General features: G+C 37.4%; 1 protein-coding gene across 1 annotated transcript in view; it reads left to right on the forward strand.

The window, feature by feature from the left end:
* Positions 1–13608, forward strand: part of NXPH2 (neurexophilin 2) — a 147671-nt gene extending 134063 nt beyond the window's left edge. Inside the window, exon 2 of the mRNA XM_043990889.1 lies at positions 11661–13608. Coding sequence (XP_043846824.1) covers positions 11661–12404 — 744 coding nt within the window. The 3' untranslated portion in view covers positions 12405–13608. The remainder of the gene's footprint in view (positions 1–11660) is intronic.
* Positions 13609–27094: the final 13486 nt, after the last annotated feature.

Here is a 27094-nt window from a genome sequence, read left to right on the forward strand (position 1 = left end):
CAAGACAGTTCCAGAAAAACATCTACTTCTGCTTCATTGGCTACACTAAAGCCTTTGACTGTTCATTACAACAAAATGTGGCAAGTCCTCAAAGAAATAGGAGTACTGGATCATCTTACTTGTCTCCTGAGAAACCTGGATGTGGCTGAAGAAGCAGCAGTTAGAACTGAACATGGAACAACTTGATTGGTTTAAGATTGGGAAAGGAGTATAACAAGGATTTATATTGTCACCTTATTTATTTAACTCATATGTAGAGTACCTCATGCCAGGCTGGATGAATCAAAAGCCATAATTAAGGTTTCTGGGAGAAATAGCAACAATCTCAGATATGCAGATTATGGCATTCTGATGGCTGAAAGTAAAGAAGAATTAAGAAGCCCCTTGATGATGGTAAAAGAGGAAAATATAAAAACTGGCTTGAAGCTTAACATCAAAAAAACTAACATCATGGCAACTGGTCCCATCACTTCTTGGCAAATAGAGGGAGAAGACGTGGAAGCAGTGACAGATTTTATATTCTTGGGCTCAAAGATCACTGCAGATGGTGACTGAAACCGTGAAATTAAAGAATGCTTGCTCCTTGGAAGGAAAGCTATGGCAAATCTGGACAGCATACTAAAAAGTAGAGATATCACCTTGCCAGCAAAGGACTATATAATGAAAACTATGGTTTTTCCAGTAACAATGTATGGCTTGGAGAGCTGGATTATAAGGAAAGATGAGCTCTGCAGAATGGACATTTTCTGATTGTGGTGCTGGAGAAGACTTTTGAGAGTCCCTCGGACATCAAGGAGATCAAATCAGTCAATACTTTAAAACAATTATTTCAGACTATTGAAGGTTAAATGCTGAAGCTAAAACTTAAATGCTTTGGCAACATAATTAGTAGACAGGACCCATTGGAAAAGACCTTGATTTTGGGAAAGACTGAAAGCAGAAGGAGAAGGGGCTGGCAAAGGATAAGAGGGATAGATAGTGCCGTGGAAGCATTAAACATGAACTTGGACAAACTTCAGGAGATAGAGGGGGATAGAAGAGCCTGGCGTGCCATTATCCTTGGAGTCATTAAGAGTGAGACACTACTGAATGACTGAACAAAGTAAAACAAAACAAAAACAATGACAAAAAACCATAGAAAATATCAATTAAGTTCAAAATTCCAAAATGGTCTAATTTTCCTTTCCACATTTCCTCAGCCCTATTTCCTTAAACAACTGGTCTAGAATTTTGTACTTAGAAACAAGAGGAGAATTTGGTTTTTTTCGTCCTTGAGACTAGGACAGAAAAACACTGGAAGAAGAGGTGAAAGTCCATTGTTCTATGTCCCAAAGGATGATAGGTAGTGTGTGTGGTCCTGAAGCACCAATGAGTCCAATGTAAACAGATTGAACAGTGATGCACAGAAAAATTCCTGTGAAGGGCTCCAGTCATTCTTTTGCCAACCCTATCTTCTTTGGGTAAAGAATGTAGGTATGCAAAGGGCAGCCTTCAAAGCCCAGCCAGGAGGAATACGTGTGAGATTGACTCCTAAACTGGGAAATAATAACTGATCTTTATATGGCAGTTTAAATTTTATATCTATTATCTCATTTGAGCCCTGCAACAGTCCTGTGAGATACAAACATTGTGCAGATGCAGAAACTGACATTCAGAGAGGTTGAGTGATTTGCAATAGACACTTCTCTATACCCCAGCTAGTGGTAATAGAAGAAAACTTTGAACTTAGTTCTTCCAAATTCAAGGGCTGTTCTGACTCTGTGCTGATAATAAAATGAGAGTAAACTCAAGAGAGAATCCCATTTTCTACAAAACAGACTACATCTCTAATGAAAAGTAGAATTTTGGATGTTCGAGCTATAAGACATCTTAAAGGTCATCTAGACCAATGGTGTCACACTCAAATATGAATGGTGGCCACTAATCTATATATTATCCCTATAGGCTGCATATTGATTTAGTTTTAAAATGTGATATTATCTAGGGGTTTTTTTTAATTTTGCTAAACATTTCCCAACTACATTTTAATCTAATTGGGGCTGCACTAGGAAATGTTGAGGACCTCATCACTTCTGATCTGGACCAGCCCTCTCATTTGACAGAAGAGAAAATGGAGGCCCAGAAAATAGAAATGACTTGTCCAAGATCATCTAGTTAGTGGCAAAGTTTACCTGGGAACCCAGATCTTCCAACCCCCAGACCAGTGCTCTTTCCATTATACCAGGATGCCTCTATGTAATTAAATGACTTTAGTGTCAAAATAATAGACCGATTTCATCAAAAACTCTAGAGTCATCCTAAGCTATTCAGGACTACTCCATGTCTGTATAAATTAAAGTGCAAGAGATGTACTGAATGTCAAAAATCAATCCTAAGTAAAGTACTGCTGGCTTCAATGTAATTTAAGCTTAGTTTATGATGACAAAAACATATAGCCCAAGTAAGAATATAAAAAAATAAAATAAAATAAAAGCAAGCAGAATTTTTCAAATGACTGCTGATGCAATTTTCTCAAAGGAAGATTATCTTTAGTTCCTAAATTCTTTACAGAATTCCTGACAGCTCTCACATCTGCTACTATAAAACTCACTGCAGCTTCTCTGCCTTTTGGGAAAAAGCACATTTAATTATCAGTAAAGTTCAACTTCAGCTTGTTATGATGAATGATTAGAACCTGTCATCCTTTTCCAACAACAAAGGAGCTGCAAAGGAATACAATTTTATTCATCTCCCCTCTCCCCCCACCTGCTTTATTTAATTGATGAAGGTTTGAGCTTTTATTAATCTTTTCAAGCTCTACTGTGAGATACAGAAAAAGCTAATATGATATCATTATATCTAGCTAATGTGTATGCTTTGTGAAATTGATACACCCTGCCAAGACGTAAATTACTTAAGCTTTGATAAATGTGTTGAAATCATGGAATGTTCAAACAGATAAAGCATAGCAATTCCTCTTCCTCCGCCTCCACCCCTTTTTCAAACTCAGGTTTTTGTTCCAGCAGCTGAATGCTTTTTGCATTATTATTGTAATACATGGGACAAAAGAGAGCAGTGATACTGAAATTAGCATGAAGAGCCTGGAGAAGCACAGAAGTTACTGGGGAGATACAGCCATATATTTTGTAGATAAAATCTAATGATCTTGCCTTGGACAGAGTGGTTTGCCAACAGGTTCAGAACCACCTACAGTCTTTTGCTTGCATGTCATATCATAGAAATTGTCTGTTTGAGCAAAAGGGTGCCTGCTAGGCTCTTTATACTATCAGCTCCCTTTGCTGACTCATTTGCTAGGTTGGAATGAACGTTTCCCAAAGCATTTTGGAGTCCATCTCACCTCTGCCTCATTTTCCTTATGATCTGGAATCTCAGAATCCAGCAGAACCAAAACCCTGAAGAAATATCACAGTCGTGTCCACGCATCCTACGGCTGAGAACAATTAGACTTGTTCAGTCATTAGCTTGACATCTGCCACTAAGCAAGTTACTTGATTTTTAACCAGCTTTCAAAAGGTGATCCTGAGAGGGTGTTTATTATCCTGGCAACCTGGGGAGGCACAGGAAGACACTCACTTCAACAAAAGGAATCCACAATTGTATGTGTCCATGTGCGTATCCAGGCCTAAGGTGCCCTCCATTGCCTCCCAGAAGGTTCAAAGGAGGTCCAAGGGATTTGCTTCATTCCGAAAGCCCAAGAAGAGGGGCAATGAAAAAACAGCAGATTTCTAATTGGAGGCCTGGGTCTGAGTGTCTGTTCTGCCACTTTCTGTGTAACTCTGTTCCAGTATTTTAGTGTGTCTGGGTCTCAGTGTTATCATCTGGAAAACTGAGCGAATTGGCCACATAACCTTCAAGGTCTTTTCCAGCTCTCTATGATGCTATAAAAGTCATGGTTTTAACCAAAGGGAAGATATGCTTTGAAGACCTCTTAGCCATAAAATGCTGCCTTGTTTTTTGTTTTTGTTTGTTTGTTTTTTACAGTTAGGCCATCCATTAGTATAATTAAGGACAAGAGGGAAGGAAAGTATGGAATGATTTAGACTAGAAGACAGGTTGGGGGAGGAGCAATGAGCGGTGTTTGGCTCACTGAAGCAATGGGAGCTCTATTGGTATCCATGCTACTAGTAGGGCTCTCCATCATTTTGGAGGATTGGGGGGAATGGCCACCAACAAATGTGGCACCTCCTATAGATACTTGGTATCTGAAAGCATTAAGCAGGCTAACATATGGCCTCCTATGAACTGGAGAAGGAAATGGCAAACTACTCCAGTATCTTTGCCAAGAAAACATCACATGGGAGGGGCAGCTAGGTGGCACAGTGGATAGAGCACCAGCCCTGGAGTCAGGAGGACCTGAGTTCAAAAAGGGCCTCAGATACTTAACACTTAAGTAGCTGTGTAACCCTGGACAAGTCACTTAACCCCAATTGCCTTACCGAAAAAAAAACAAAACCAAAAAACAAACAAAAAAGAAAACCTCAAATGGGGTCAGACATGACTGAAAACATCTGAACTACAAAAATGGAATACGGGCTCAGTCTTTGTAAAATTTACAATTTGGTCAAGTTAACTGACTTCTTTTGCTACTTGGGGAATGAAAGCATTTCCAATAACGGACTTCAGAAACATGGCATGGGGTGAGATGGGGGGAGGCATAGGTCAAAAGGCAAAACATTCTATTCAATTCTTATAGATTTTTACTTTGGGAGAAAGAGAAAATTGAAGATCTGTACTGTGTTAATCAAGTCTACTTATTACAAGGTTGGAGCACTCACACTGTATGCATGAACTTTGTTTTACCCAACAGATGTGTACCTGAAGAATTGTAAATTGAATCTTTGTAAATCAAATTCTATTTTAAAGTTATTTGAGGAAGTATTTAAAGGAACCGTGCATAGTTTTGCAAAATTGGGAAAATCCATTTATAAAGCAAAGAACTACCCCCAATTTTTTTCAGTAAATTAAAATTTTGCAACCCCATACTTTCTTAAAATGGTTATACCTATAGAGTTTAAATATTATCACCATGTATACTACTCTAGAACTGTGTCCCTTTAAAAAGCCTCAGTCAAAATGCCCTTTGTTTTAAGCAATATTTGATATAACCAAATTACTATGTAACAGAAGGATTTGGAGAATCTCCTAGACTTCCTCATTATCTTGTGGGATCTGTCATATATTCTGAAATTTGCCAATATGCGTCAGGTTATAGCCTACAAGGTCAGAAACCTCTGTTACCACCACATCAATTAGTAATGGGTGAGTTCAGGGAGCCAGAAATATCCCCTATAGCTTCACGAATAATGGCTTCAAGATTTATAGGTTAAAAACAATGGCAACGAGGAGCTAAAACCAAGCAGGGTGCTACATCAAAGAAAAGATAAAGGAGGAAAAGCAAAAAGGAGAATGTGATAACAAAGGGTTGAAAAGAAAAAAGAACTTGATGCTGGCACTGATAACAAGCAGGGCTGTTTCATTCGTATAGGGGAAGAGAAAGTTTCAAATGGAGAAAAGAGGGGCCTGCTAGTAAAGAAGTGGTGATAATAATGGTTTTTAAATGCCTAAGATTTAAGATTAAAAGTAAATAAAAAGGTAAAATAGCAAATGAGGCATCACCCACACACACATAAAGAGAAGGGAAGTAGTTATAAAACCAGTAGGAAAGTAGAGGGAATATACATGTGTGTGCATACACATATACATGCATATGTACATTTGTGTGTAGATATAGATATAGATATTTAAAGCTAATAGTAAAGCAGCAACAAAGATATACCATTCACCCTGAGGGATAACAATAAGAACAGAAAGAATGCTTTTGTCTCAAGCAACTACTTTCCCTGGAGGTTTTTTGATTAATGAGTCCAAAAGCATTTAGTAAGAGCTGTTCCAGATATAGCCACCAAATGCCATCCCTATAAATGTGGATGAAGTCACAGTTCTCTGCCTGCCCAGTCCACTGTTTCCTAGTAATAATTACCATATAACTATGATGTTGTGCTATATCAGTGCAGTATAAAATTATATTCCCAGGGAGCAGCTAGGTGGCACAGTGGATAAAGCATCCACCCTGGATTCAGGAGGACCTGAGTTCAAATCCAGTTTCAGATATTTGACACTTACTAATGTAAAGTTGCTATCTAGCTATACTATCAAAAAATCTAATGAGTGGTCGCCAATATAGAAGCTTTAGCAAGAGTTTAGACTTTTAAGTATTTATTGGTTTTTGTTTTTGTTTTTTGGGTGAGGCAATTGGGGGTTAAGAGACTTGCCCAGGGTCACACAGCTAGTAAGTGTTAAGTGTCTGAGGCCGGATTTGAACTCAGGTCCCCCTGACTCCAGGGCCAGTGCTCTATCTACTGTACCACCTAGCTGCCCCTTTAAGTATTTATTAAAGAGCATTAGGATCTAATGATCAGAGAGAAAGGTAAAAATCTAACTATTTCTAAGAGACCCCATCATCCTACCTGCCATAGTGAGGTCAGGAACAAAAAGGACCCAATGCTTTCTTCCTCCTCCCAGAAGCCTCTCCTCAAAAACTGAAACAGCCCATCCCCCCCCCATACACACACACACACAGCTCCAAGCTAATTGGCTAATAGCTTTGATCAGCAGTACCCATGAGCAAACATCACTTCCTGATGCCAAGGAACTGACCTTCCAAGCCACATGTCTTGCCCTCAGTTGCCTTCTCTTCGTGGCGGAACTTTCCTACAGTAACTCTCCAGCAGGTGGTGTCACTCCAATTGTCACACTGGCTGTGTGACCCTGGGCAAGTCACTTAACCCTCATTGACCTGAAAAAATATGTGTGTGTGTGTGTGTGTGTGTGTGTGTGTGTATGTATATTCCCAAATCTCAGCATCAGGTAGCCACCACATCATGAATTATTTTTGTCTACAGCCATAACAAAAACCTATTAAGGTTTACTAGAGTCAAAGCACTGTGACTTATATCAATAGAAGTACACTGATGAAATTGCAGGTTCTTAAGGAATTAGAGAGCTCTCTATTTGGAGTCAAACAACTCAGGGTTTGAATCTTGGCTCTTCTATTTACTACCTATGTTGCCTTGTGCAAGTCATTCAACTGCTCCTGACCTCACTTGTGTGGTTTTTCATGTGGCAGCTCTTTAATACTCAAAGTTGCAGACAACGTGACCAAACTGTATTAGTTGAAAAAATTCCCTTCTTGAGAGCTCCCCACATTGATGATATCACACTCCTGATTTGTTCTTTGTCTCTGATTATCTGTCTCTGTCTCTCTTTCCTTCTCCCGCTCTCTGTGTCCTCCCTCACTCCTCCCTCCTCCCTCTCTCCCCTTCCTCTCTCTCTGAGTCTCTCTCTCTTTCCCTCTCTCTCCCTCATATATATGTACACACATATAAACCCACATATATACATATAAACATGTACACATTTATAAACATGTGCATTATTACATATATGGATATTCAATACAATGAATACATGAATGAAAAGCATTACACTGAAGGAAACAGTAAAGCTTGTTGGAACTTAGTTTGGGTTTCATTGGAGGGGAGGGAGCTTAAAAGAAAGCTACATCTAATTTGGCTATAAACTACAGGCAATTTGTGAGCATTGACAAAGAATGTTTCTATTCAGTCTCGGTTCAACTAGAATTCAAGATGACATAAGGGAAAGAGCTGAAGCCATTATCCTGAACATTGTAGAGTAACTCAAAGTCAGGAAAATTTAATATCCTGGAATCAGAAAGAACCAAAATGATCTCTGATGTCTCCCGGCCTGGTGAAGATCATCATTCTCCAACAGTGAAGGCAAAGAAGATGGGTTAAAGTTTTACCTTGGGGTGCTTTTAAATACATAGAAGCAGAAGAAGTTAATTTTAGCTCTTGCACCCCAAGCCCAAAATTGAGATCATCCTAATACTCCATCCAAAATCCTGAAAAAAAAATGCTATTTAAATTAAATTAAAGAAGCAATTAATATTTTAAATGCCAATAAAAAAGCGAGATTGATGGGAGGTAAATTAACCACACACCATCCCCACATTTTATTCTCTTCTGGCTTGGCTTAGTTCTGAAGTTTGGTTTGGGACTACCTTTTAGCTGAAACTACCTTATAATAATGTAGTTTAAGTACTTTAATAACTAAATAATTTTGAATGGGATAAAGATAGTCCCTTTCAGATTGTTTGTTTGTTTGCAGTCATGTCTACCTCTTCGTGATCCCATTTAGGGTCTTCTTCGGCAAAGATACTGGATTAATTTGACATTTCCTTCCCCAGATCATTTTACAGATGAGGAAACTAAGGCAAATGGAGTTAAGTGACTTGCCCAGTGTCACATAGTTACTAAGTGTCTGAGGCCACACTTGAATCCAAGATGAGTCTTCCTAACTCTAAGCCTGGAACTTTTATCCATTGTGCCACCTAGCTGCCTGGCTTTATGCCAAATTCTGACCTATGTGAAAAGGATTCTACAGAAGTTCAAATGTATGTGTTCTTTGTAAAAACTGGATTCAAAATAATTACCTCTGTGTATTCAGCTATTAAAAAGTCTTCCTTTGATGATGTTTTGCATGACCATATATACATATATATGTGTGTATATATATGTGTGTGTTTATATACATATACATACATACATACGTGTGTGTGTGTGTGTGTGTGTGTGTGTGTGTATAAACCCATATCAGATTGTTTGCCACCTTGGGGAAAGGGGAAGGGAAGGGAGGGAGGAGAAAGGGAAGGGAAGGAGGGATAGAGATTAGAACAGAAAAATCTAAATAAAAATGTTTAATCTGGAAAAAAAAATTTTTAAGGTGGGGAGGGGTGTGCTGGGAAGGGTTCGGGAGTTATATATGTATTGATATGTATACACATAAATAGATATGTTGTGCATATATGAGTTATTTAAATCTTATTTATATAATAATTATATTTAAACAAATTTGTCATATATTATTCATATAAATTGATTTGTATAAGTTATTTATTAAATAGCTATTTTAAGATTTAAAATACTAAGTTATATTATTAGAATATAATGAGGTATATTTAAATGTAATAATGTAGAAAATTTATATTATATGTGTCGTATGTATGTATATATATTATATCTGTGTTTGAAATATGTATAAAATATAATTATGTATTACAAATAAAAATAAATTTTTTAAAAAAGTCTTCCTTTGTGCCTCCCCAAGGTTGAAAGGGTTTCAGAAATAATATATAAATATAATGTTGAGGGCAGCTAGGTGGTGCAATGGATAAAGCACCAGCCCTGGATTCAGGAGGACCTGAATTCAAATCTGACCTTAGACACTTGACATTTACTAGCTATGTGACCCTGGGCAAGCCACTTAACCCTCATTGCCTGGTCAAAAATAAATAAATAAATATAATGCTACTTCTTTGCTCACTCATGCTCCCCATCCTTTCCATCCCTCTAACAGATTTCCATGGAATCATTACAACAGAGAGGACTATAGCATTAGAGATAAGCACCTATCAGTATTAGAAACATCTATTTTCCAGATTTTATAACTCAACCAGAAATATTCACAGCAGGCAACAGTTTGGTATATAATGGTGCTAACCCTTGAGATTCTTTAATTAATTCTCAAATTTAATTTTAAAAGTGATTTACAAAATCACTGAAAGTATACAAGACAGTAACCACATTATTCCACTTTCTGTTTTGCAGAATGAATACTAAGAAAAAATTGTGCTGCTATGTTTATTATATGATATAAAGCATTTTGGAATTGGTATTAAAAAAGAGTATTATGAATGTCAGTCTTCTTTAGAAATAAAGTACTGCTGGGGCAGCTAGGTAGCGCAGTAGATAGAGCACCGGCCCTGGATTCAGAAGGACCTGAATTCAAATCCTGCCTCAGCCACTTAACACTTACTAGCTGTGTGACCCTGGGCAAGTCACTTAACCCCAATTGCCTCACCAAAAAAATTTTTTTTAATTTTTAAAATTAAGTATTGCTATGGTTTTTTGGTTTTTTGGTTTTTACTTTTTTGCCCAGTGTGAGGAGAGGGACAAGGAATAGAAATAGGGAAAGGAAAGAGGGAAGGAAGGAAGCAAGGAAGGAGGAAGGGAAGGGAAGGAGGGAGAGAGGAAAGGAAAGGAAAGAAAGGGAAGAGAAGGGAAGGAAAGGGTAGGGAGGAAGGGAAGAAGGGAAGGAGAGAGGAAGAAGAAACAAAGAAAAGAAAGAGATGGAGAGAGACAGAGAGAGAAGGTGATTGAGACTACTTTCCTAAAATGCAAAGAAGAAAACAGGAAGGCCAGAAAAGAGAATTGAAAAGACACCTTTGAAATTGAATTTATTATTCAACTGGTTGAATTTATTATACTTAAAAAGAAAAGCAAGCTGTGCGTATGATAAAGATCTGAAGTGCCATACACAATTCTCTTTTTTGTTTTGTTTTGTTCTACCGTGCATATGGAAATGCCCATTTTATTTGGTGTTTGTGAAGTTCAGAATAAAAAATGAAAACAACAAAAAAAGAATTAACATGACTCCATTTGCATAATATTCACTCCTCTGTATAGTCAAATATCCTAGATGTGCCTTCATAAACCCAGAGTAAACCATGTAGTACACTGTACCTTTTGTGGAATCTTCCTACATGTACGAAAATGCATGGTATAAGCCTTTGAACAAGACTAGACTTCTAAACAAGCAACAGAGAGTCCATATGGTAGAGTGATTTGAGGGCCAACCATGGAGTCAAGAAGACCTGACTTTAAGTTCCACTTCAGACACATATTGACTGTGTGACTCTGGACTAGTCCCTTGTTCTTTCAGTACCAAAAATAACTTCTTAGATTACAAATTACATCCAATTGTGGATAAACCTAAGTAGGGAGTTTCTACCCTAGGATTCCATATTGGAGAGGCCATGTGGTATGGGGGGAAGCCCTAGATTTGGAGTTAAAGAACATGGGTTCAAATCATGTCTCTGATGCTTACTATTTATATGACATAAGGTGAGCCATTTAGCCCCTTTGGATCTCAGTTTCCTGATCTGTGAAATGTGGGCATTGCACTAGAGGCTTCTAAGATCCCTTTAAGCTCTAAGTAAGTCTGTGATCCTATGATTTCCCCACAATTATGAAACCCAGGTTCAAAAGAAAAATAAAACTTTTTTTTTAAGAAAAAAGATTTTTTTAAAAAGATTTACAATATCCCCAGACCAGATGATCTTCATAAATCCACAAGCCTTCCAGGAGGCCTTTTCTTCTTCCTGAGAGAAAAGACCTCAACTAATTTGATGATATAATTTCATTTAGGTTAAACAAACTCTTATAAACAAATGAAGTCCCAAAGATTCCCTGCTTCTAGTCTAAGGAAAGATGAAAGTTGAAATGTCTAGGGAAATAGAGGCTAAGATTGTGTCAACTTGTCAAAATGAATTTCTGTGGTTTCTTGAAATGTTGTGAGTCATCATTTTAATTTCTATGTACTTGCAGTTCTATGTGGCTTGAAATAATGCTTATCTTGGTACATTGGAGAAGTCCAGCTGTGTGTGTGAAATTCTATTTAGCAGCCCTTTAAGTAACAGTGAAACCATTTCCCTTTTATGCTTCAGGTATTTTAACTTCAACAGTCATGAGCTCAAAGACCAACCTGATATTCCTCTCTCTCTCTTTTTTCTCTTCAAACAGCTATTTTGTGACAGTAAAAAAATAGCACATGCCTCAGAGGGGCTGGATTGGGAAGACAAAGATGCTGCAGACACACTGGTCGATAACGAGGTCCACTCAAGGATCATCAATCCTTTACGCCTGTTTGTTAAACAGTCCCCAGTGTCAAAGCCCGGTCAGATGTCATATGCAGACAGCATAGAAAACTTTTGGGATTGGTTGTCCAACATCACTGAAGTGCAGGAGCCATTGGCAAGAACTAAGCGTAGGCCAATAGTAAAAACAGGGAAATTTAAGAAAATGTTTGGATGGGGTGACTTCCATTCCAACATCAAGACTGTGAAACTCAACCTTCTCATCACGGGGAAAATTGTCGACCATGGCAATGGAACCTTTAGTGTTTACTTCCGACATAACTCCACGGGTCTGGGTAATGTCTCAGTGAGCCTCGTACCACCATCCAAGGTGGTGGAATTTGAAGTTTCCCCCCAGTCCACGTTAGAGACTAAGGAGTCCAAATCTTTCAATTGCCGCATTGAGTATGAAAAAACAGACCGGGCCAAGAAGACTGCGTTGTGCAACTTTGACCCTTCGAGGATCTGCTACCAGGAACAGACACAGAGTCATGTCTCCTGGCTGTGCTCCAAGCCCTTTAAAGTTATTTGCATTTACATTGCCTTTTACAGTGTTGACTACAAACTTGTGCAAAAGGTTTGTCCTGACTACAACTATCATAGTGAGACTCCATATTTATCCTCTGGCTGAATCTTTATGAGATGACAGGATTGGGGGACGTCTGTGGAGGGGATAACTGAGAATGGAGTTCTGCTCCTCACCATAAAGGAATCCATTTGTTTGGGGCAGGGGACTTTGCTTCCTTATCAGGTTTTAAAATGATTAAAAAAAAAAAAAGTCTTCAAGTTTGTGGCCGTGTTTGTGCTGTGTCATAAGTAACCTACAGAGTCAAACCGTTTATGTAATAATTGCTTTCATCTAAGATGATGGTCTGGAAATATTTCTGGGGTTCTTTCTAAGAGCGGTATCAGATGGTAGCAACATGAGACAAGAAAGGACACGATTTTGCATATGAGAAACACTGTTCTTGAAAATGAGTCTGCCTTCCAGATGTGTATTCGAATTCTACTTTTAAAAAATAGCAGATACAGTGAAGCACCTGAAAAGGCTGCATTGGACAGGAAGAGTTGCATTTCTAACATTGACATCTTTTTTTTTTTCCTTGGTTTTCTTGTTTTCACCCCCTGTAGTCACTTTTACAGGAAGTCAAAAAGAAAAACTTGTTTGAAAACTCACCTTTAAAGGAAGAGACTGTGGCACAGTAGAACTAATACACATTAATAGAAGTAGATGTACTATATTGAATTAACATGGTTTGGTTTATTATTGTGCTTCTCAAGCTTGCAGTCTTTTCCATCTGATTAATAACAGTGTGATGGAAGTGGGAAAAGCACTGGGTTTAGAAACAGAGGACCTGGGTTCAAAGTGGCTCTGCCTTTAACTCCCTATGTGATGTTGGGCAAGCCACTTAATCTTTTTGGACTTCAGTTTCGTCATCTGTAAAATGAGGGGGTTGAAACTAGATGACCTCTTAGATCCCTTCTAGCTCTATCTATGATCCTATTTGTGTTTTGTGGTGGAATTAGAAGAGATACCATGGAATCTGTATTAACAAAAAGAAAGACCCATTATTTTTTTTGAATCAACATTATCCTACTGAGATTACCAAAACAAAGTAAATATTTGAGCACAATCCATTCATAACAAATAACTGCATTTTGTTAATTTGCTCATAAGATTTTACACACACACACACACACACACACACACACACACCACCTTTAAAGTGAAGGAAGCAACTAAAAATGATAGGGAGAAAATTGAGGACTCTGGAGTCCTAATACTTCTTGTCTTCCAAATGTATACCTGTATTGTATTTATTTTTGGACCGGGGTGGGTGGGGGTGGGGCAGTATGGAAATTAAAGGTTGTTAGTGGCAAAATGTTGCTATATTGACAACCAAAAATGCCTGGTTATCAACCAGACTTTCTATTCTACTTACAAATTAGTGTGGTACTTCACAATCCAGTGTCTATGACCTTGTTATTTTCTAAGATGATAAAGTTAATCCTTAAGGTACAAAATCAGACCATCACTAACTCAATCAAGGAGGATGAACTGGTTGGTTTTTAAAAGAAAGAAAGAAAAGAAAATCTCTGTTGCTTAGATGTCCCTTAAATGATTCACTTTCTAGACTATAGATCACCCATTTCCCCTGTTGTTCTGTAAAATTTGAGATTAAGGTATTGTTTGTGAAAATAGATTTCATCCAAAAACCAGGATTCATAATGCAATTTGTTTGGTGTTTCCTTCCTTTTTTCCTTCCTTCCTCTTTCCCTCCCTCCCTTTCTTTCTTCACCTTTATTTCTCTTGCTTCTTCCTTCCCTCCTTCTTTCCTTCCTCCCTTCCTTTTCCTTTCATATGGGGTTGGAAGGAGAAGATAAGTGGAGGAGGAAGAGATAGCCTAACAAACAAAATTATCTTAGTTCATTAGCCATAAAACTCCATTGTTACTGTCATAAAACCTAATTTTCCATTTCTTACCATTTGCTGCTGCTCTATACACAGTGTTCTGTTTTGTATAAGTTGTATTGGACTTAGTGGTATATGGTAGTACAAGCTAGAATGTATTGCTCTATTCTGAGTTTGTCAGGCATTTTGTAATATTGTTGTAAGTGATGATTTAATTGACATGTCTTTTTACCTTCCTCTATAAGCAATTTAAAAACTCATATATATTGTACAGTATGTGGAAACATATATGTATATATACTTAGAATTTCCCTTGTACATATAGAGTATGTGTGCACCTTTATATGTAAATAAAGAGAATTTGCTAAATCTGTCACTTGACCACAGCACAATTTTTTTGATTTTTTTATTTTTTGTGGGAGCACTGAAGGTTAAGTGACTTTCCCAGGGTCACACAGCTAGTTAAGTGTCAAGTGTCTGAGGATTTTAACATAGGTCTTCCTGAATCCAGAGCCAGTGGTTTATCCACTGCTCCACCTAGCTGCCCCCCACATTTTTTTTTTAGTGAGGCAATTGGGGTTAAGTGACTTGCCCAGGGTCACACAGCTAGTAAGTGTGTGTTAAGTGTCTGAGGCCGGATTTGAACTCAGGTACTCCTGACTCCAGGGCCGGTGCTCTATCCACTGCGCCACCTAGCTGCCCCCCCACATTTATTTTTAAAGATCCACCTTACCACCCCAGGACTGTTAGTCTGGTCAATATTATTTTTTTCTTGTACTACATTCAAACCATTATAGAAATAGTTATTCTAAAGTAACATAAGATAATGTAAAATTCCAAGAGTAGGTGATTTAGAAACTTGAGCGACATTGATTCTAGGCAAGGAAATAAGCCAATCACAATTCATACCAATTGTGTTTTAGCTGAGTAAAAGAGTATGCAACCTGGGAAAAAATGCATTCCTATAGATGTATTTTAAAATTGAATAGAATCTATGCCACAAATATACTAAATCATAGCTTCTTTTTAAGGCCTGATAATTTTCAGCCAGAGTACTTGGCATGATATAATTAGGTTTCTTTAAAACACTCAAATACATTAAATTATTACAAAGCCATTATTGGCTTAGAGCACTGCAGTCGAGGCAAAAGCCATTTTGTAAACCAGTTTTTGCAGTCATTCACAAATTGTTCACAAACATAAAGAAAAACACACATGTGTTTCTTAAGATAAGAACCCAACTAAAACACCAATGGCGAAAAGAACAAAGAAAGCCCCAGAGAAGCAGACCAAACCAATGTTAAAATATTCAGTCATTCAGGGAATTGAATTTACCAAACAGGACAAATCAAAGCTGATAGCCAAAGAAAAAAACAAAAATAAGACCTGAATGCTAAGTTTAGGAACAATCCAAAGGCAGAAAATAAATTTCCCCAAATCTTTTCTTTTTAAAATAAACTGATATAAAAACAAAATCCAGAAGCCAAACCAAGTATGGATATGTTAGAATGTTCAACCCTCTAGCCTTTTCAAATTGTTTCATCTATTTTTAACAGGTATTATTTTTTTGTGTAATTGCCTCTGGGTGTACTTCCCTGACTTGTTGCTCACAAATTGTAAGTTGGGTCACCAAGGAGTTACTATCATTCTAGGATCTAAGGTTACTTTGTTGGTCCACACCTCTAAACCTATAGTTCATCAGCCCCTACAGGCATTCGTACATTTAATAATTAGCTAATAGACAAAATTAGAGCAAAACAAAGTTATTTTCAATGATGGCATAGTAAGAATGTGTAAGGGGCTAAAATTCTAGGTATACTGTCTAAAATATCTAATGAGTGGTCACCAATAAATTAGAAGCTTTAGCAAGAATATTTAAGTATTTATTAAAGAGTATTAGGATCTAATGATCAGAGAGAAAGATAAAAACCTAACTATTTCTAAGAGACCCCATCATCTGACCTGCCATGACGAGGTCAGGAACAAAAAGACCCAACGTTTCCTTCTTTCTCCCAGAAGCCTCCTGTGAAACTGGGAACATGCTGTCCACACACACACACACACATGCAGCTCCAAGCTAATTGGCTGGTAGCTTTGATAGACAGTACCCATGAGGAAACGTCATTTCCTGACGCCAAGGAAAAGCTGCATGGCTTGTCCTCAGACGTCTTCTCCTCATGGTGGAGCTTTCCTACAGTAACTCTCCAGCAGGTGGCATCATTCCAATCGTTACAAATGATAGCTATTAAATATCTCCTCTTTTAATCTCTGACTTATTCTCCCACAAATACACAGAATTAAGGTAAAGAGTGGACACAGATTTAGAGTACACTAGCAGTGGAGTACACATGTAAGCAGCACATATAGCCAAAGCAACTCATATCTGTAGCACTGCAGAGACCTCATGTCCTTTATCTTTGAATTTCTTCCCACTCATAGTTATAGCTTATTTGCTAGGCAGGTTGTACAGCTGAGCTCCCTGGGTCTGTTCCTTTACACAGCTTGACTCTAGTTTGCCAGCTCTATTTTTCATCTGAATTCCTAATTTGCCTCCTTCTCTGCTGCCAGAGATCAAGCTCCTTCAAGGTGCTTGCTATATCTAGATCCGTATCACTCGAATACCTTATTGGAGTTCATCATCTTCCCCATGGACAAATAATTCTGTTGTGAGATGCCATGGACCCTGAGGGATGGAGGAGAGATGAAGGGGGAAAGAGAGAAATCCCACCCCCTCCACTAGCCTATGGTAGAGACACAAGGATCCCACTCCACAAAGCTCCCAGATTTTTAGTACACTGAAAGATTCACAATTCTCAAATACAAATTCCATTATTCTTCTTGGGTCCTTCTTACTTAGGCACAAAGGTGGACTAGTGTCTTTAAAAGATTTTCATTAAAATTAAAGAAAAAACCAAAGAAAGAAAGAAACAGAAATAAAATCTGCAGTTATCCAGAACCCTGAACCTTCTACCCTACAAGTACTATGGTCAATCAAAGTTTCATTTGCAATAAAATATAAATCCTTCTGCAGCTGAATTGAAAGTCTCTAGTAATTTTTAAAACTTTCTGACTGAAGTCCAGAATGAGATGAGAAAATTTATGGAGCAACCCTTGTGTGCAAATCATTGTGCAGTCTCCTAGGGAATTTGTTATTTTTCTTTTCGGTATGGATCTGTGATGTCCTCAGCAGAGGACACTAGCAGCCTTGGAAAAACTGAGTCATTAGCCAGCATGGGAAAAGAGAAAGACCAGAACCCAGCTCTTCTAGAATCCAAGGCCCTCTGTCCTTTATTCCATGCTGTCTGACTCATACTAGAGCACAGGACTAGGAGAATTAAAGAAGGAAAAGAAGACGTGGTTCTAGCCAACAAGAAGTTTACATTTATACATGCATACATACATAATACATATTTGCATATATACATGTGTAAGGGGCTAAAATTTTAGCTAAACTATCTAAAATCTAATGAGTGGTCACCAATAAATTATAAGCTTTAGCAAGAGTATTTAAATGTTTAAGTATTTATTAAAGAGCATTAGGATCAGAGAAAAAAGTAAAAATCTAATTATTTCTAAGAGACCCTATCATCTGACCCACCATGGCAAGGTCAGGAACCAAAAAGAGACAGAACCCCTCTGCCAGCGTCCGCTTCCTACTTCATGTCCTCCTTCCAGAAATGAGGCTGGTAGCCTCCATGAACAAACGTCACTTCCTGACACTAAGGACCTTAACCACATGGCTTGCCCTCAGAGGCTTTCTCCTCATGGTGGAGCTTTGCTACAGTAAATCTCCAGAAGGTGGCGTCATTCCAATCGTTACACATGTCTATGTGTGTGCATATATACATATACATATGTATGTGTGTATATATATTTTAAATTGCAAATTCAAGAATCACAAATACATTGAGACACCATGAAGAAAAGTGAAAAAAACTAAAAAGAAACTGAGAACTCATACCACACAAAATGTTTTGTAGATTTTAAATATATATATATATAAGCAAAGTTTCAGGATACAAAATAAATCCACATAAATCATCAGCATTTCTATATATTATCAACAAAGTCCAGCAGCAACAGAGAGAAAGAGAAATTCCATTAAAAACAACTGTAAACAATATAAAATATGTGGGAGTCTACCTTCCAAGACAAAACCAGGAACTATGTGATTACAACAATAAAACACTTTTCACATAAATAAAGTCAGATGTAAACAATTTGGAAAAATATTAATTGCTCATGGGTAGACCAAGCCAATATAACAAAATTACAAACCCTACCTAAATCTATTTAGTGCCATACCAATCAAACTATCCAAAAAATATTTTATAGAGCTAGAAAAAAATAATAACACAATTCATCTGGAAGAACAAAAGCTCAAGGATATCAAGGAAATCAATGAAAAACGCAAAAGAAGGTGGTCTAGCAGTACAAGATCTTAAACAGAATTATAAAGTGGTAATTATCAAAACAATTTGGTACTGGCTAAGAAATAGAGTGGTGGATCAGCAGAATAGAATAGATATGAATTACACTATAGTAAATGACTATGGTAATCTAGTATATGATAAACCCAAAGCTTTTGGAACAAAAACTCATTATTAGACAAAAACTGATGGGAAAACTGGAAAACAGTATGGCAGAAACTAGGTATAGACCAATATCTCACACTGTATTTTAAAATAAGGTCAAAATGGGTATATGATTTAAACATATACCCATTTGCCATAAGCAAATTAAGAGAGCAGAAAATAGTTTATCTGTCAAATTTATGGAAAGGGGAAGAATTTAGGACCAAAGAAGATATAGAGAGCACTATAAAATGTAAAATAGATAATTTTGATTATATATAATTAAAAAGCTTTTGCACAAACAAAACCAATGCAACCAAAATTATAAAGAAAGCAAATAATTGGGAAAGGATTTTTTCAACAATTATCTCTGACAAAGGCCTCATTTCTCAAATATATAGAGAACTGAGTCAAATTTATATAAATTTATATAAATACAAATCATTCCCCAATTAATAAATTACCAAAGGATATGAACAGGCGGTTTTCAGACAAAGAAATCAAAGGTATCCATAGTCATGTAAAAAAATGCTCTAAATCACTATTGATCAGAGAAATGCAAATTAAAACAACTCTTAGGTACCACCTTACATTTATCAGAGTGGCAAACATAACAAAAAAAGAAAAATGTTGGATGTGGGAGGGGACATGGAAAAACTGGGAACCTAATCCACTGTTGGTGCAATTGTGAACTGATCCGACCATACTGGAGAACAATTTGGAACTATGCCCAAAGGGCTATAAAACTGTGCAAACCCTTTGATCCAGCAATACCACTGCTAAGTTTATATTCCAAAGACATACCCCCAAAAAGAAAAAGACCTATTTGTACAAAAGTATTTATAGCAGCTCTTTTTGTGGTGTCTAAGAATTGGAGATCAAAGGAAAGCCCATCAATTAGGGAATAGCTAAAAAAGCTGTGGTATATGATTGTTTTTTGTTTTTCTTTTTTGTTTTTTCTTTTTTTTTTTCCCCAGGGCAATGAGGGTTAAGTGACTTGCCAGGGTCACACAGCTAGTAAGTGTCAAGTGTCTGAGGCTGGATTTGAACTCAGGTCTTCCTGAATCCAGGGCCAGTGCTCTATCCACTGCACCACCTAGCTGCCCTCTGTGGTATATGATTGTAATGCAATATTATTGTGCTATAAGAAATGACAAGTAGGATGATTTCAGAAAAACCTGGAAAGACTTATATGAACTCATGTATAGTGAAGTGAGTAGAACCAAGAGAACATTGTGCACAGTGACAGCAATATTGTTTGATAAAGAACTATGAATAACTTAACTCTTTTCAGCAATACAATGATCTAAGACAATCCCAAAGGGCTAATGATGAAATATACTATCCACCTCCAAAGAAAGAAGTGAAATTGATTAAACATAGACTGAAGCATTTCTTATACAAAATTACAAATATGATAATGTTTTACATAATTGCACATGTATAACCTATATCTGATTGCTTACTGCCTAAGATAGGGGGAAGATAATAGAGGGAGGAATAGAATTCAGAACTCAAAACTTTAAATAAAAATATTTATTAAAAAAAGAAAAAATATATGTATATATTAGTACAAAGACACACATACACACATACATATTTACTTACTTGTGTGAGAACTGGAATGACATCCCCTGCTGGAAAGATATTGCAGGGAAGCTCTGCCGTGAGGAGAAAGAATGTGATAAAGAAACCATGTGACTTTAGAGTTCCGAAGTTGTTGGTATCTGGAACTTAAATCTATAGAACCACCTGTTAGTTGTGTCAATCAGTGTTACCAGCCATTTAGCTTGGAGCTGTGTGTGTGGACGGCCCTGTTTCCTGTTTCCCGGGAGGCTTCAGGAAGAAGCCCCAGAAAAGGTGTCTCTTTTGGGTTGGAGACTTCGGCTTGGGAGCAGGGGAAGGAGATTAGATAGAGAGCAGGCAGATCTAATTTTTTAGCCACGTGTTTCTCTTTACTAACCCCTAATATATTTAATAAATACTTAAAAGTCTAAACTCATGCTAAAGCTTCTAATTTAAGGCGACCATTCATTATATTCTAGTCAATTTTAGACATCATAGCTAGAATTTTAGCTCCTTAAACTTGAGGCATAACAAATTGCTCAATTTTGTCCTCCCCTTTTCTCCCTGCCCACTAATCCATATTCCATCTCCTCCTCCTCCAATTTGAAGCTCTCTTTTATAATAAATATGAAAAGCCAAGCAAGAAAAGTGAAGATTGGTCATATCTGAGAATGCACATTTGGTTCTGTACCTCTAGTCTCAGAGTGCACTGAAGCTAACTTGACCTGATTTGGGAGAACTGATTTGTAAATATTCAGTCAGTTTTCACCTTGGAAATTGGTAAGTGCAGCAAATCAGGGTTGGATTTATTGTTTTGTTCATTGTCTAATTTTAAGAAATTGATGAAGAAAATGTTAATAATGTAGATTTAACTTAAAAGGGTATTGTAGGTACTTTTTTTTTTTAGAGAGCTGATTGCTAAATATTTCCTAGAATACCATTGTGTAGACCATTTCCTCACTATTAAGAGTTGGAAAATATGATTTGTTATCCATCTTTTGAAGTAATAATTGATTTTTTAGTTAAAATTCCAAGGTCTTTCCCTTCATATTATTGTGGTCATTGCAATAATAAATTGTTCTCAGGGGCAGCTAGGTGGCGTAGTAGATAAAGCACAGCCCTGAATTCAGGAGGACCTGAGTTCAAATCAGACACTTGACACTTACTAGCTGTGTGACCCTGGGCAAGTCACTTAACCCTCATTGCACTGCAAAAAAACAAAACAAAAAAAAAAAACAACTGAACAAGCAAATAAAAAATTGTTCTCTGGTTCTGTTCACATGACTCTCCAACAGTTTATATATGTTTTTTTCCATATCTTTTTCTGAATCTGTCTTTTTTCTCGTTTCTTATGACACCATAAAATTCCCTAGTATTCCTATGCCACAATTTGTTCAGCCTTTCCCCAAATGATAGTTTCCTATTTTTAGTTCAGCTTTTTGCTACAACAAAAAGTGCTGGCATAAATATTCTTGTACAAAGAAATCCTTTCCATCTGGTCCTGACCAAAGAAATAACAATCTAATGGGACAATTCCTATTGTTGTAATCACCAATCCAGCCCAATCCTACAGGCATTTACTGTATGCAAATCACTGCACTAAGCCCTGGGTATGAAAAAAAATTTTAATTAATCACTACTCTCAGGGATCCGACATTCTTCTGGGTAAAAAACAAAACATAACCAGGGCAGCTAGGTGGTGCAGTGGATAGAGCACTGGCCCTGGAGTCAAAAGGACCTGAGTTCAAATTCGACCTCACATACTTAATACTTACTAACTGTGTGACCCTGGGCATGTCATTTAACCCCAATTGCCTCACATAAAAACAAAAACAAAAACAAAAAAAACATAACCAAACAAAAAATGAAACTTCCTAAAGTTGATTAACAAAAGTTGGCCTTGAAAACCCAATTTCATTGGATTTCATTAGGGTATCCCTTACAATGCTATACACTGTATGGACAGCTAGGTGGCATAGTGGACAGGGGAAGAATTTAGGACCAAAGAAGATATAGAGAGTATTACAAAATGCATGCTGGCCTTAGTGTCAAGAAGACTCATCTTCCAGAGTTCAAATCTGTCCTCAGACACTTACTAGTTGTATGACTGGGCAAGTCACTTAACCCTGTTTGCTTCAGTTTTCTCATCTGAAAAATAAAATGAAGAAAGTACAGCAAACCACTCTGGTATCTTTGCCAAGAAAACCCCAAATGGGGTCATGAAGAGTACAAGGGGACTGAACAACATACAATACAATGCTATGGGGAAAATTTACACCCTAAAATTTTAAAGTCAGAAGAGACTTTAAGAAATTATCTGGTACAATGTATTCATTTTTCACTTAAGGCCTAGGATGATGACATGACTTATGACTTGTGAGTCAGGACTAGAATTCAGGTCTTCTGACTTTTGTTCCAGTGAGTGAACTTTTTCATGGACAGAAGGAAATAGTCTCCCAGATTCTGGTGAGTCCTTTTTTCCTTTTCAGTTAATTCAGGCACAACTTACAAAATCCATTCAGTTAGTTAAGTTCTTGCCTGCGCTCCTGTATACTTTACTCATCCATCTTCTTCTGCCAGTTCTCTGATTTAGTCCTGGGGTTCTGTTACTCCCATTTTGCCTTAGAACTTCTCTGTTTCCAGTAGGCTCGGTCTACCTAACAATAAAGCTATTCCTTTCCCAAGCCCTCTCCTCATGATCATCAACCTGTAAACTCTATTTCATTTCTATTACAGCTCCATTCTCTTACTTTTGCATCCCACCCCCACCCCCCAGCCCAGCCCTGTGCAGATAGGGGACAACAATTCCATCTGCTCCCATCAGGGTGTGTGTGTGTGTGTGTGTGTGTGTGTGTGTGTGTGTGTGTGTGTGTGTGTGTAGAAACATTTATATATATACTCCTATATTTTTTATCATTCATTCACAAAGAGAACCAATGATATCACAAGAATGATGTCTTGACTTGTGCATGAATTGGATTTGAGTGAGGCAAAGCTACACAAAGTCATCAGCCTTTCTCTCTCCTCCAGAGTCAAGTACAGTGGCAAGACAAAGATCAAGACAAATGGCAATGGCCCAGGATTCAGTGAGTGACCTTGGCCTTTCTAAAATAAGGTCTTTCCCAAGTCTCAGTTTGTCTGAGGCCACACCCATTCAATGATTAAGGGCTAGGTAAGAATTGAGACAAAAGATACCCTAATTTACCATCACTCACTCTGAGCCATCAAACTTAAATAATGAGCCACAGAGGCTTGGGATGGAACTATTGTTGACCATTTAATGAAAGCCAGAATGATTTGGGTTTAAAGGCTTAGTTTAAAGGCTTAAAGGCTTAAAACACAGAGGGGTTTTTGTTTTCGTTTTTGTTTTTGTTTTTTAGGTATCATATTAAGCAAGCTTCATTTATTCCTGTCTTTTCTAGTGGTTTTTTTTATGTATAAGGTATTTTATTTTTTCCGTTACATGTAAAGATAATTCTCAACTTTTGTTTATACAAGCTTTACAATTTCAGATTTTTCTCCCTCCCTCCCCTCCCTCCCCCCTCCCCTAGACAGCAGGTAATCCGATATAGGTTATATCTATATATCTCTATACATATACATATACATATAGATATATACACACACATATATATACAGATAATAACATTAATCCTATTTCTGCATTAATCCTGTTACAAGAGAAAAAATCAGAGCAGTGATGCAAAACCTCAAAATAGAAAAAAAAACCAACAGCACCCAAAACAAAAGAAATAATATGGTTCAATCAGCATCTATACTCCACAGTTCTTTCTCTTTTTTTCTTGGATTTGGAGATCCTCTTCTATCATGAGTTCCCTGGAACTCTTCTGTACCATTGCATTGGTGAGAAGAATATAGTCCATCACAGTAGGTCAACACTCAATGTTGATGATACTGTGTACAATGTTCTTCTGGTTCAGCTCATCTCACTCATCATCAGCTCACGTAAGACCCTCCAGGTTTCTCTGAACTCTTCCTGCTCATCATTTCTTATAGCACAATAGTATTCCATTGTATTCATATACCACAACTTGTCCAGCCATTCCCCAATTGATGGGCACCCCCTCAACTTCCAATTCCTTGCTACCACGTAAAGAGCAGCTATAAATATTTTTGTACATGTGGGTCCCTTTCCCCCTTCCATGATTTCTTTGGGCAAAAGACCTAAAAGTGGAATTGCTGGGTCAAAGGGTATGCACAGCTTTATCGCCCTTTGGGCATAATTCCAAATTGCTCTCCAGAATGTTTGGATCAGCTCACAGCTCCACCAACAATGCATTAGTGTTCCAATTTTCCCACAGCCTCTCCAACATTTATTATCTTCCTTTTTTGTCATTTTAGCCAATCTGATAGGTGTCAGGTGGTACCTCAGAGTTGTTTTAATTTGCATCTCTCTAATCATTAGAGATTTAGAGCATTTTTTCATATGGGAATAGATAGCTTTGGTTTCTTCATCAGAAAACTGCCTGTTCATATCCTTTGACCATTTCTCAATTGGGGAATGACTTGGATTCTTATAAATTTGATTTAATTCCCTATATATTTTAGAGATGAGGCCTTTATCAGAAGCACTGGCCTCAAAAATTGTTTCCCAGCTTTCTGCCTCCCTTCCAATTTTGGATGCATTGCTTCTGTTTGTACAAAAATTTTTTAATTTAATATAATCAAAATCATCCATTTTGCATTTTATAATATACTCTATCTCTTGTTTGGTCAAAAACTGTTCTCCTTTCCAAAGATCTGATAGGTACACTATTCCTTTCTCTCCTAATTTACCTATGGTATCACCTCTTATGTCTAAATCATGTATCCATTTTGACCTTATTTTAGTATAAGGTGTAAGATGTTGGTCTATGCCTAATTTCTGCCATACTATCTTCCAGTTTTCCCAGCAGTTTTTGTCAAATACTGAGTTCCTATCCCAGAAGCTGGAGTCTTTGGGTTTATCAAACACTATATTACTAGTGTCATTTACTACTGCATTTCCTGAGCCTAGCCTATTCCATTGATCTACCACTCTATTTTTTAGCCAGTACCAGATAGTTTTGATGACTGCCGCTTTATAGTAAAGCTCCAGGTTTGGTACCGCTAACCCACCTTCCTGTGAATTTTTTTTCATTATTTCCCTGGATATTCTTGCACAGAGGGCTTTTTTAAAGCCTGGTGGGTTTTTTTCTTCAGAGCTATATTTCAAGAAACCAAAAATGAAAACTCCAAAGGGCAAAAGTAAATTGTTTTTGAAAAAATAATGAAGAAGAAATAACAGCATTTTCCTTTTTTTGATTTAGAATTTTATTTTCCCAAATTACATGCAAAATACAAATTTTGACATCAATTTTTTAAAAATTTTGTGTTCCAAATTCTCTTCCTCTCTGACTCCCCCCCAAGAACTCAAGCAATTCAATATAAGCTATACATGAGCAGTCATGCAATACATTTCCACATTAGCCAAGTTGTGAAAGCAAACAGACAAAAACAAAACTTCAGAAAAAGGAACTAACAAAAAAAAATATGCTTGAATCTGTATTCAGATACCATCAATTCTCTCTCTGTAGATGGACTGCATTTTTCATAAGACCTTCAGAGTTATCTTGGATCATTGCATTGCTGAAAATAACCAAGTCATTCCCAACAGATCATCCTACAATATTGTTGCCATTTTGTATACAGTACATGTCACTTTGCATCAGCTCCTGTAGACCTTTCTGGGTTTTTCTGATAGCATCCTGCTGGCATTTTTTATAGTAAACTACATTTATATAGTACTTTAAAGAGAGATTTCCTTACAATAAACCCATGAGGTTGATTATTGAAACAACAGTAATAGATAACATTTATACCTTATACCTGACACAGAATTTTCTTCACAATAGCCCAGCAAAGTAAGTACCATAGTTTGTCATCATCATCCTCAATCACACTCCATCAATCCTCATCTTCATCAATCAATCCTCATCATCAATCAATCAATCATCATCACTACCACCATCTTACATTACTCTTGCATCTGCTTCAAAAATTTTTTTCAGTTACTATTGTTAACTGTTTCCCTCCATCCTGTTCCCTCCCCATGATATTTACTCTAATTTCTATCTTCTTTTACACTATTCCTCCTCAAAAGTGCTTGCTTCTGACTGTCCCCTCCCCCACTCTGCCCTCCCTTCTTTCCCCCCTCCTTCCTTATCCCCTTCCCCTTCTACTTTCCTTCAGGGTTAGATAGATTATTCCACCCAATTGAGTGTGTATGTTATTTCCATCTTGAGCCAACTCTGATGAGAGTAAGGTCTTTGAGCCAATTCTGTTGAGTGTAAGACTCATTCACTGCCCCACTTCTCCCCCATATCTCCCCCTACCCCTTAAGCCCTTTCCTGCTTCTTTCATGTGAGATTTCACCCCATTCTACCTTTCCTTCTCCCCCTCCCCCAGTGCAATCCTCTCCCCTCTCAATTTATCCTACAGATATCATCATGGGGCAGCTAGGTGACACAGTGAACAAAGCACCCACCCTGGACCCAGAAGGACCCAAGCCCAAATCTGGCCTCAGACATAAGGCACTCACCAACTCCACAACCCCAGGCATGCCACCTAAGCCTGACCTCCCCACAAAAAAAACAAAAAAAGATAAAACATAAACAAAAAATAAATGCTTTACAGGTATTATCCCTTCATAATCAATCCCCACCTGTGCCTGTCTAAATTTATTCTTATCATCTGCCCTAATACTGAGAAAGTTCTTATGAGTTAGAC

The sequence above is a fragment of the Dromiciops gliroides genome, chromosome 3, assembly GCF_019393635.1.
Source record: "Dromiciops gliroides isolate mDroGli1 chromosome 3, mDroGli1.pri, whole genome shotgun sequence".
NCBI lineage: Eukaryota > Metazoa > Chordata > Mammalia > Microbiotheria > Microbiotheriidae > Dromiciops > Dromiciops gliroides.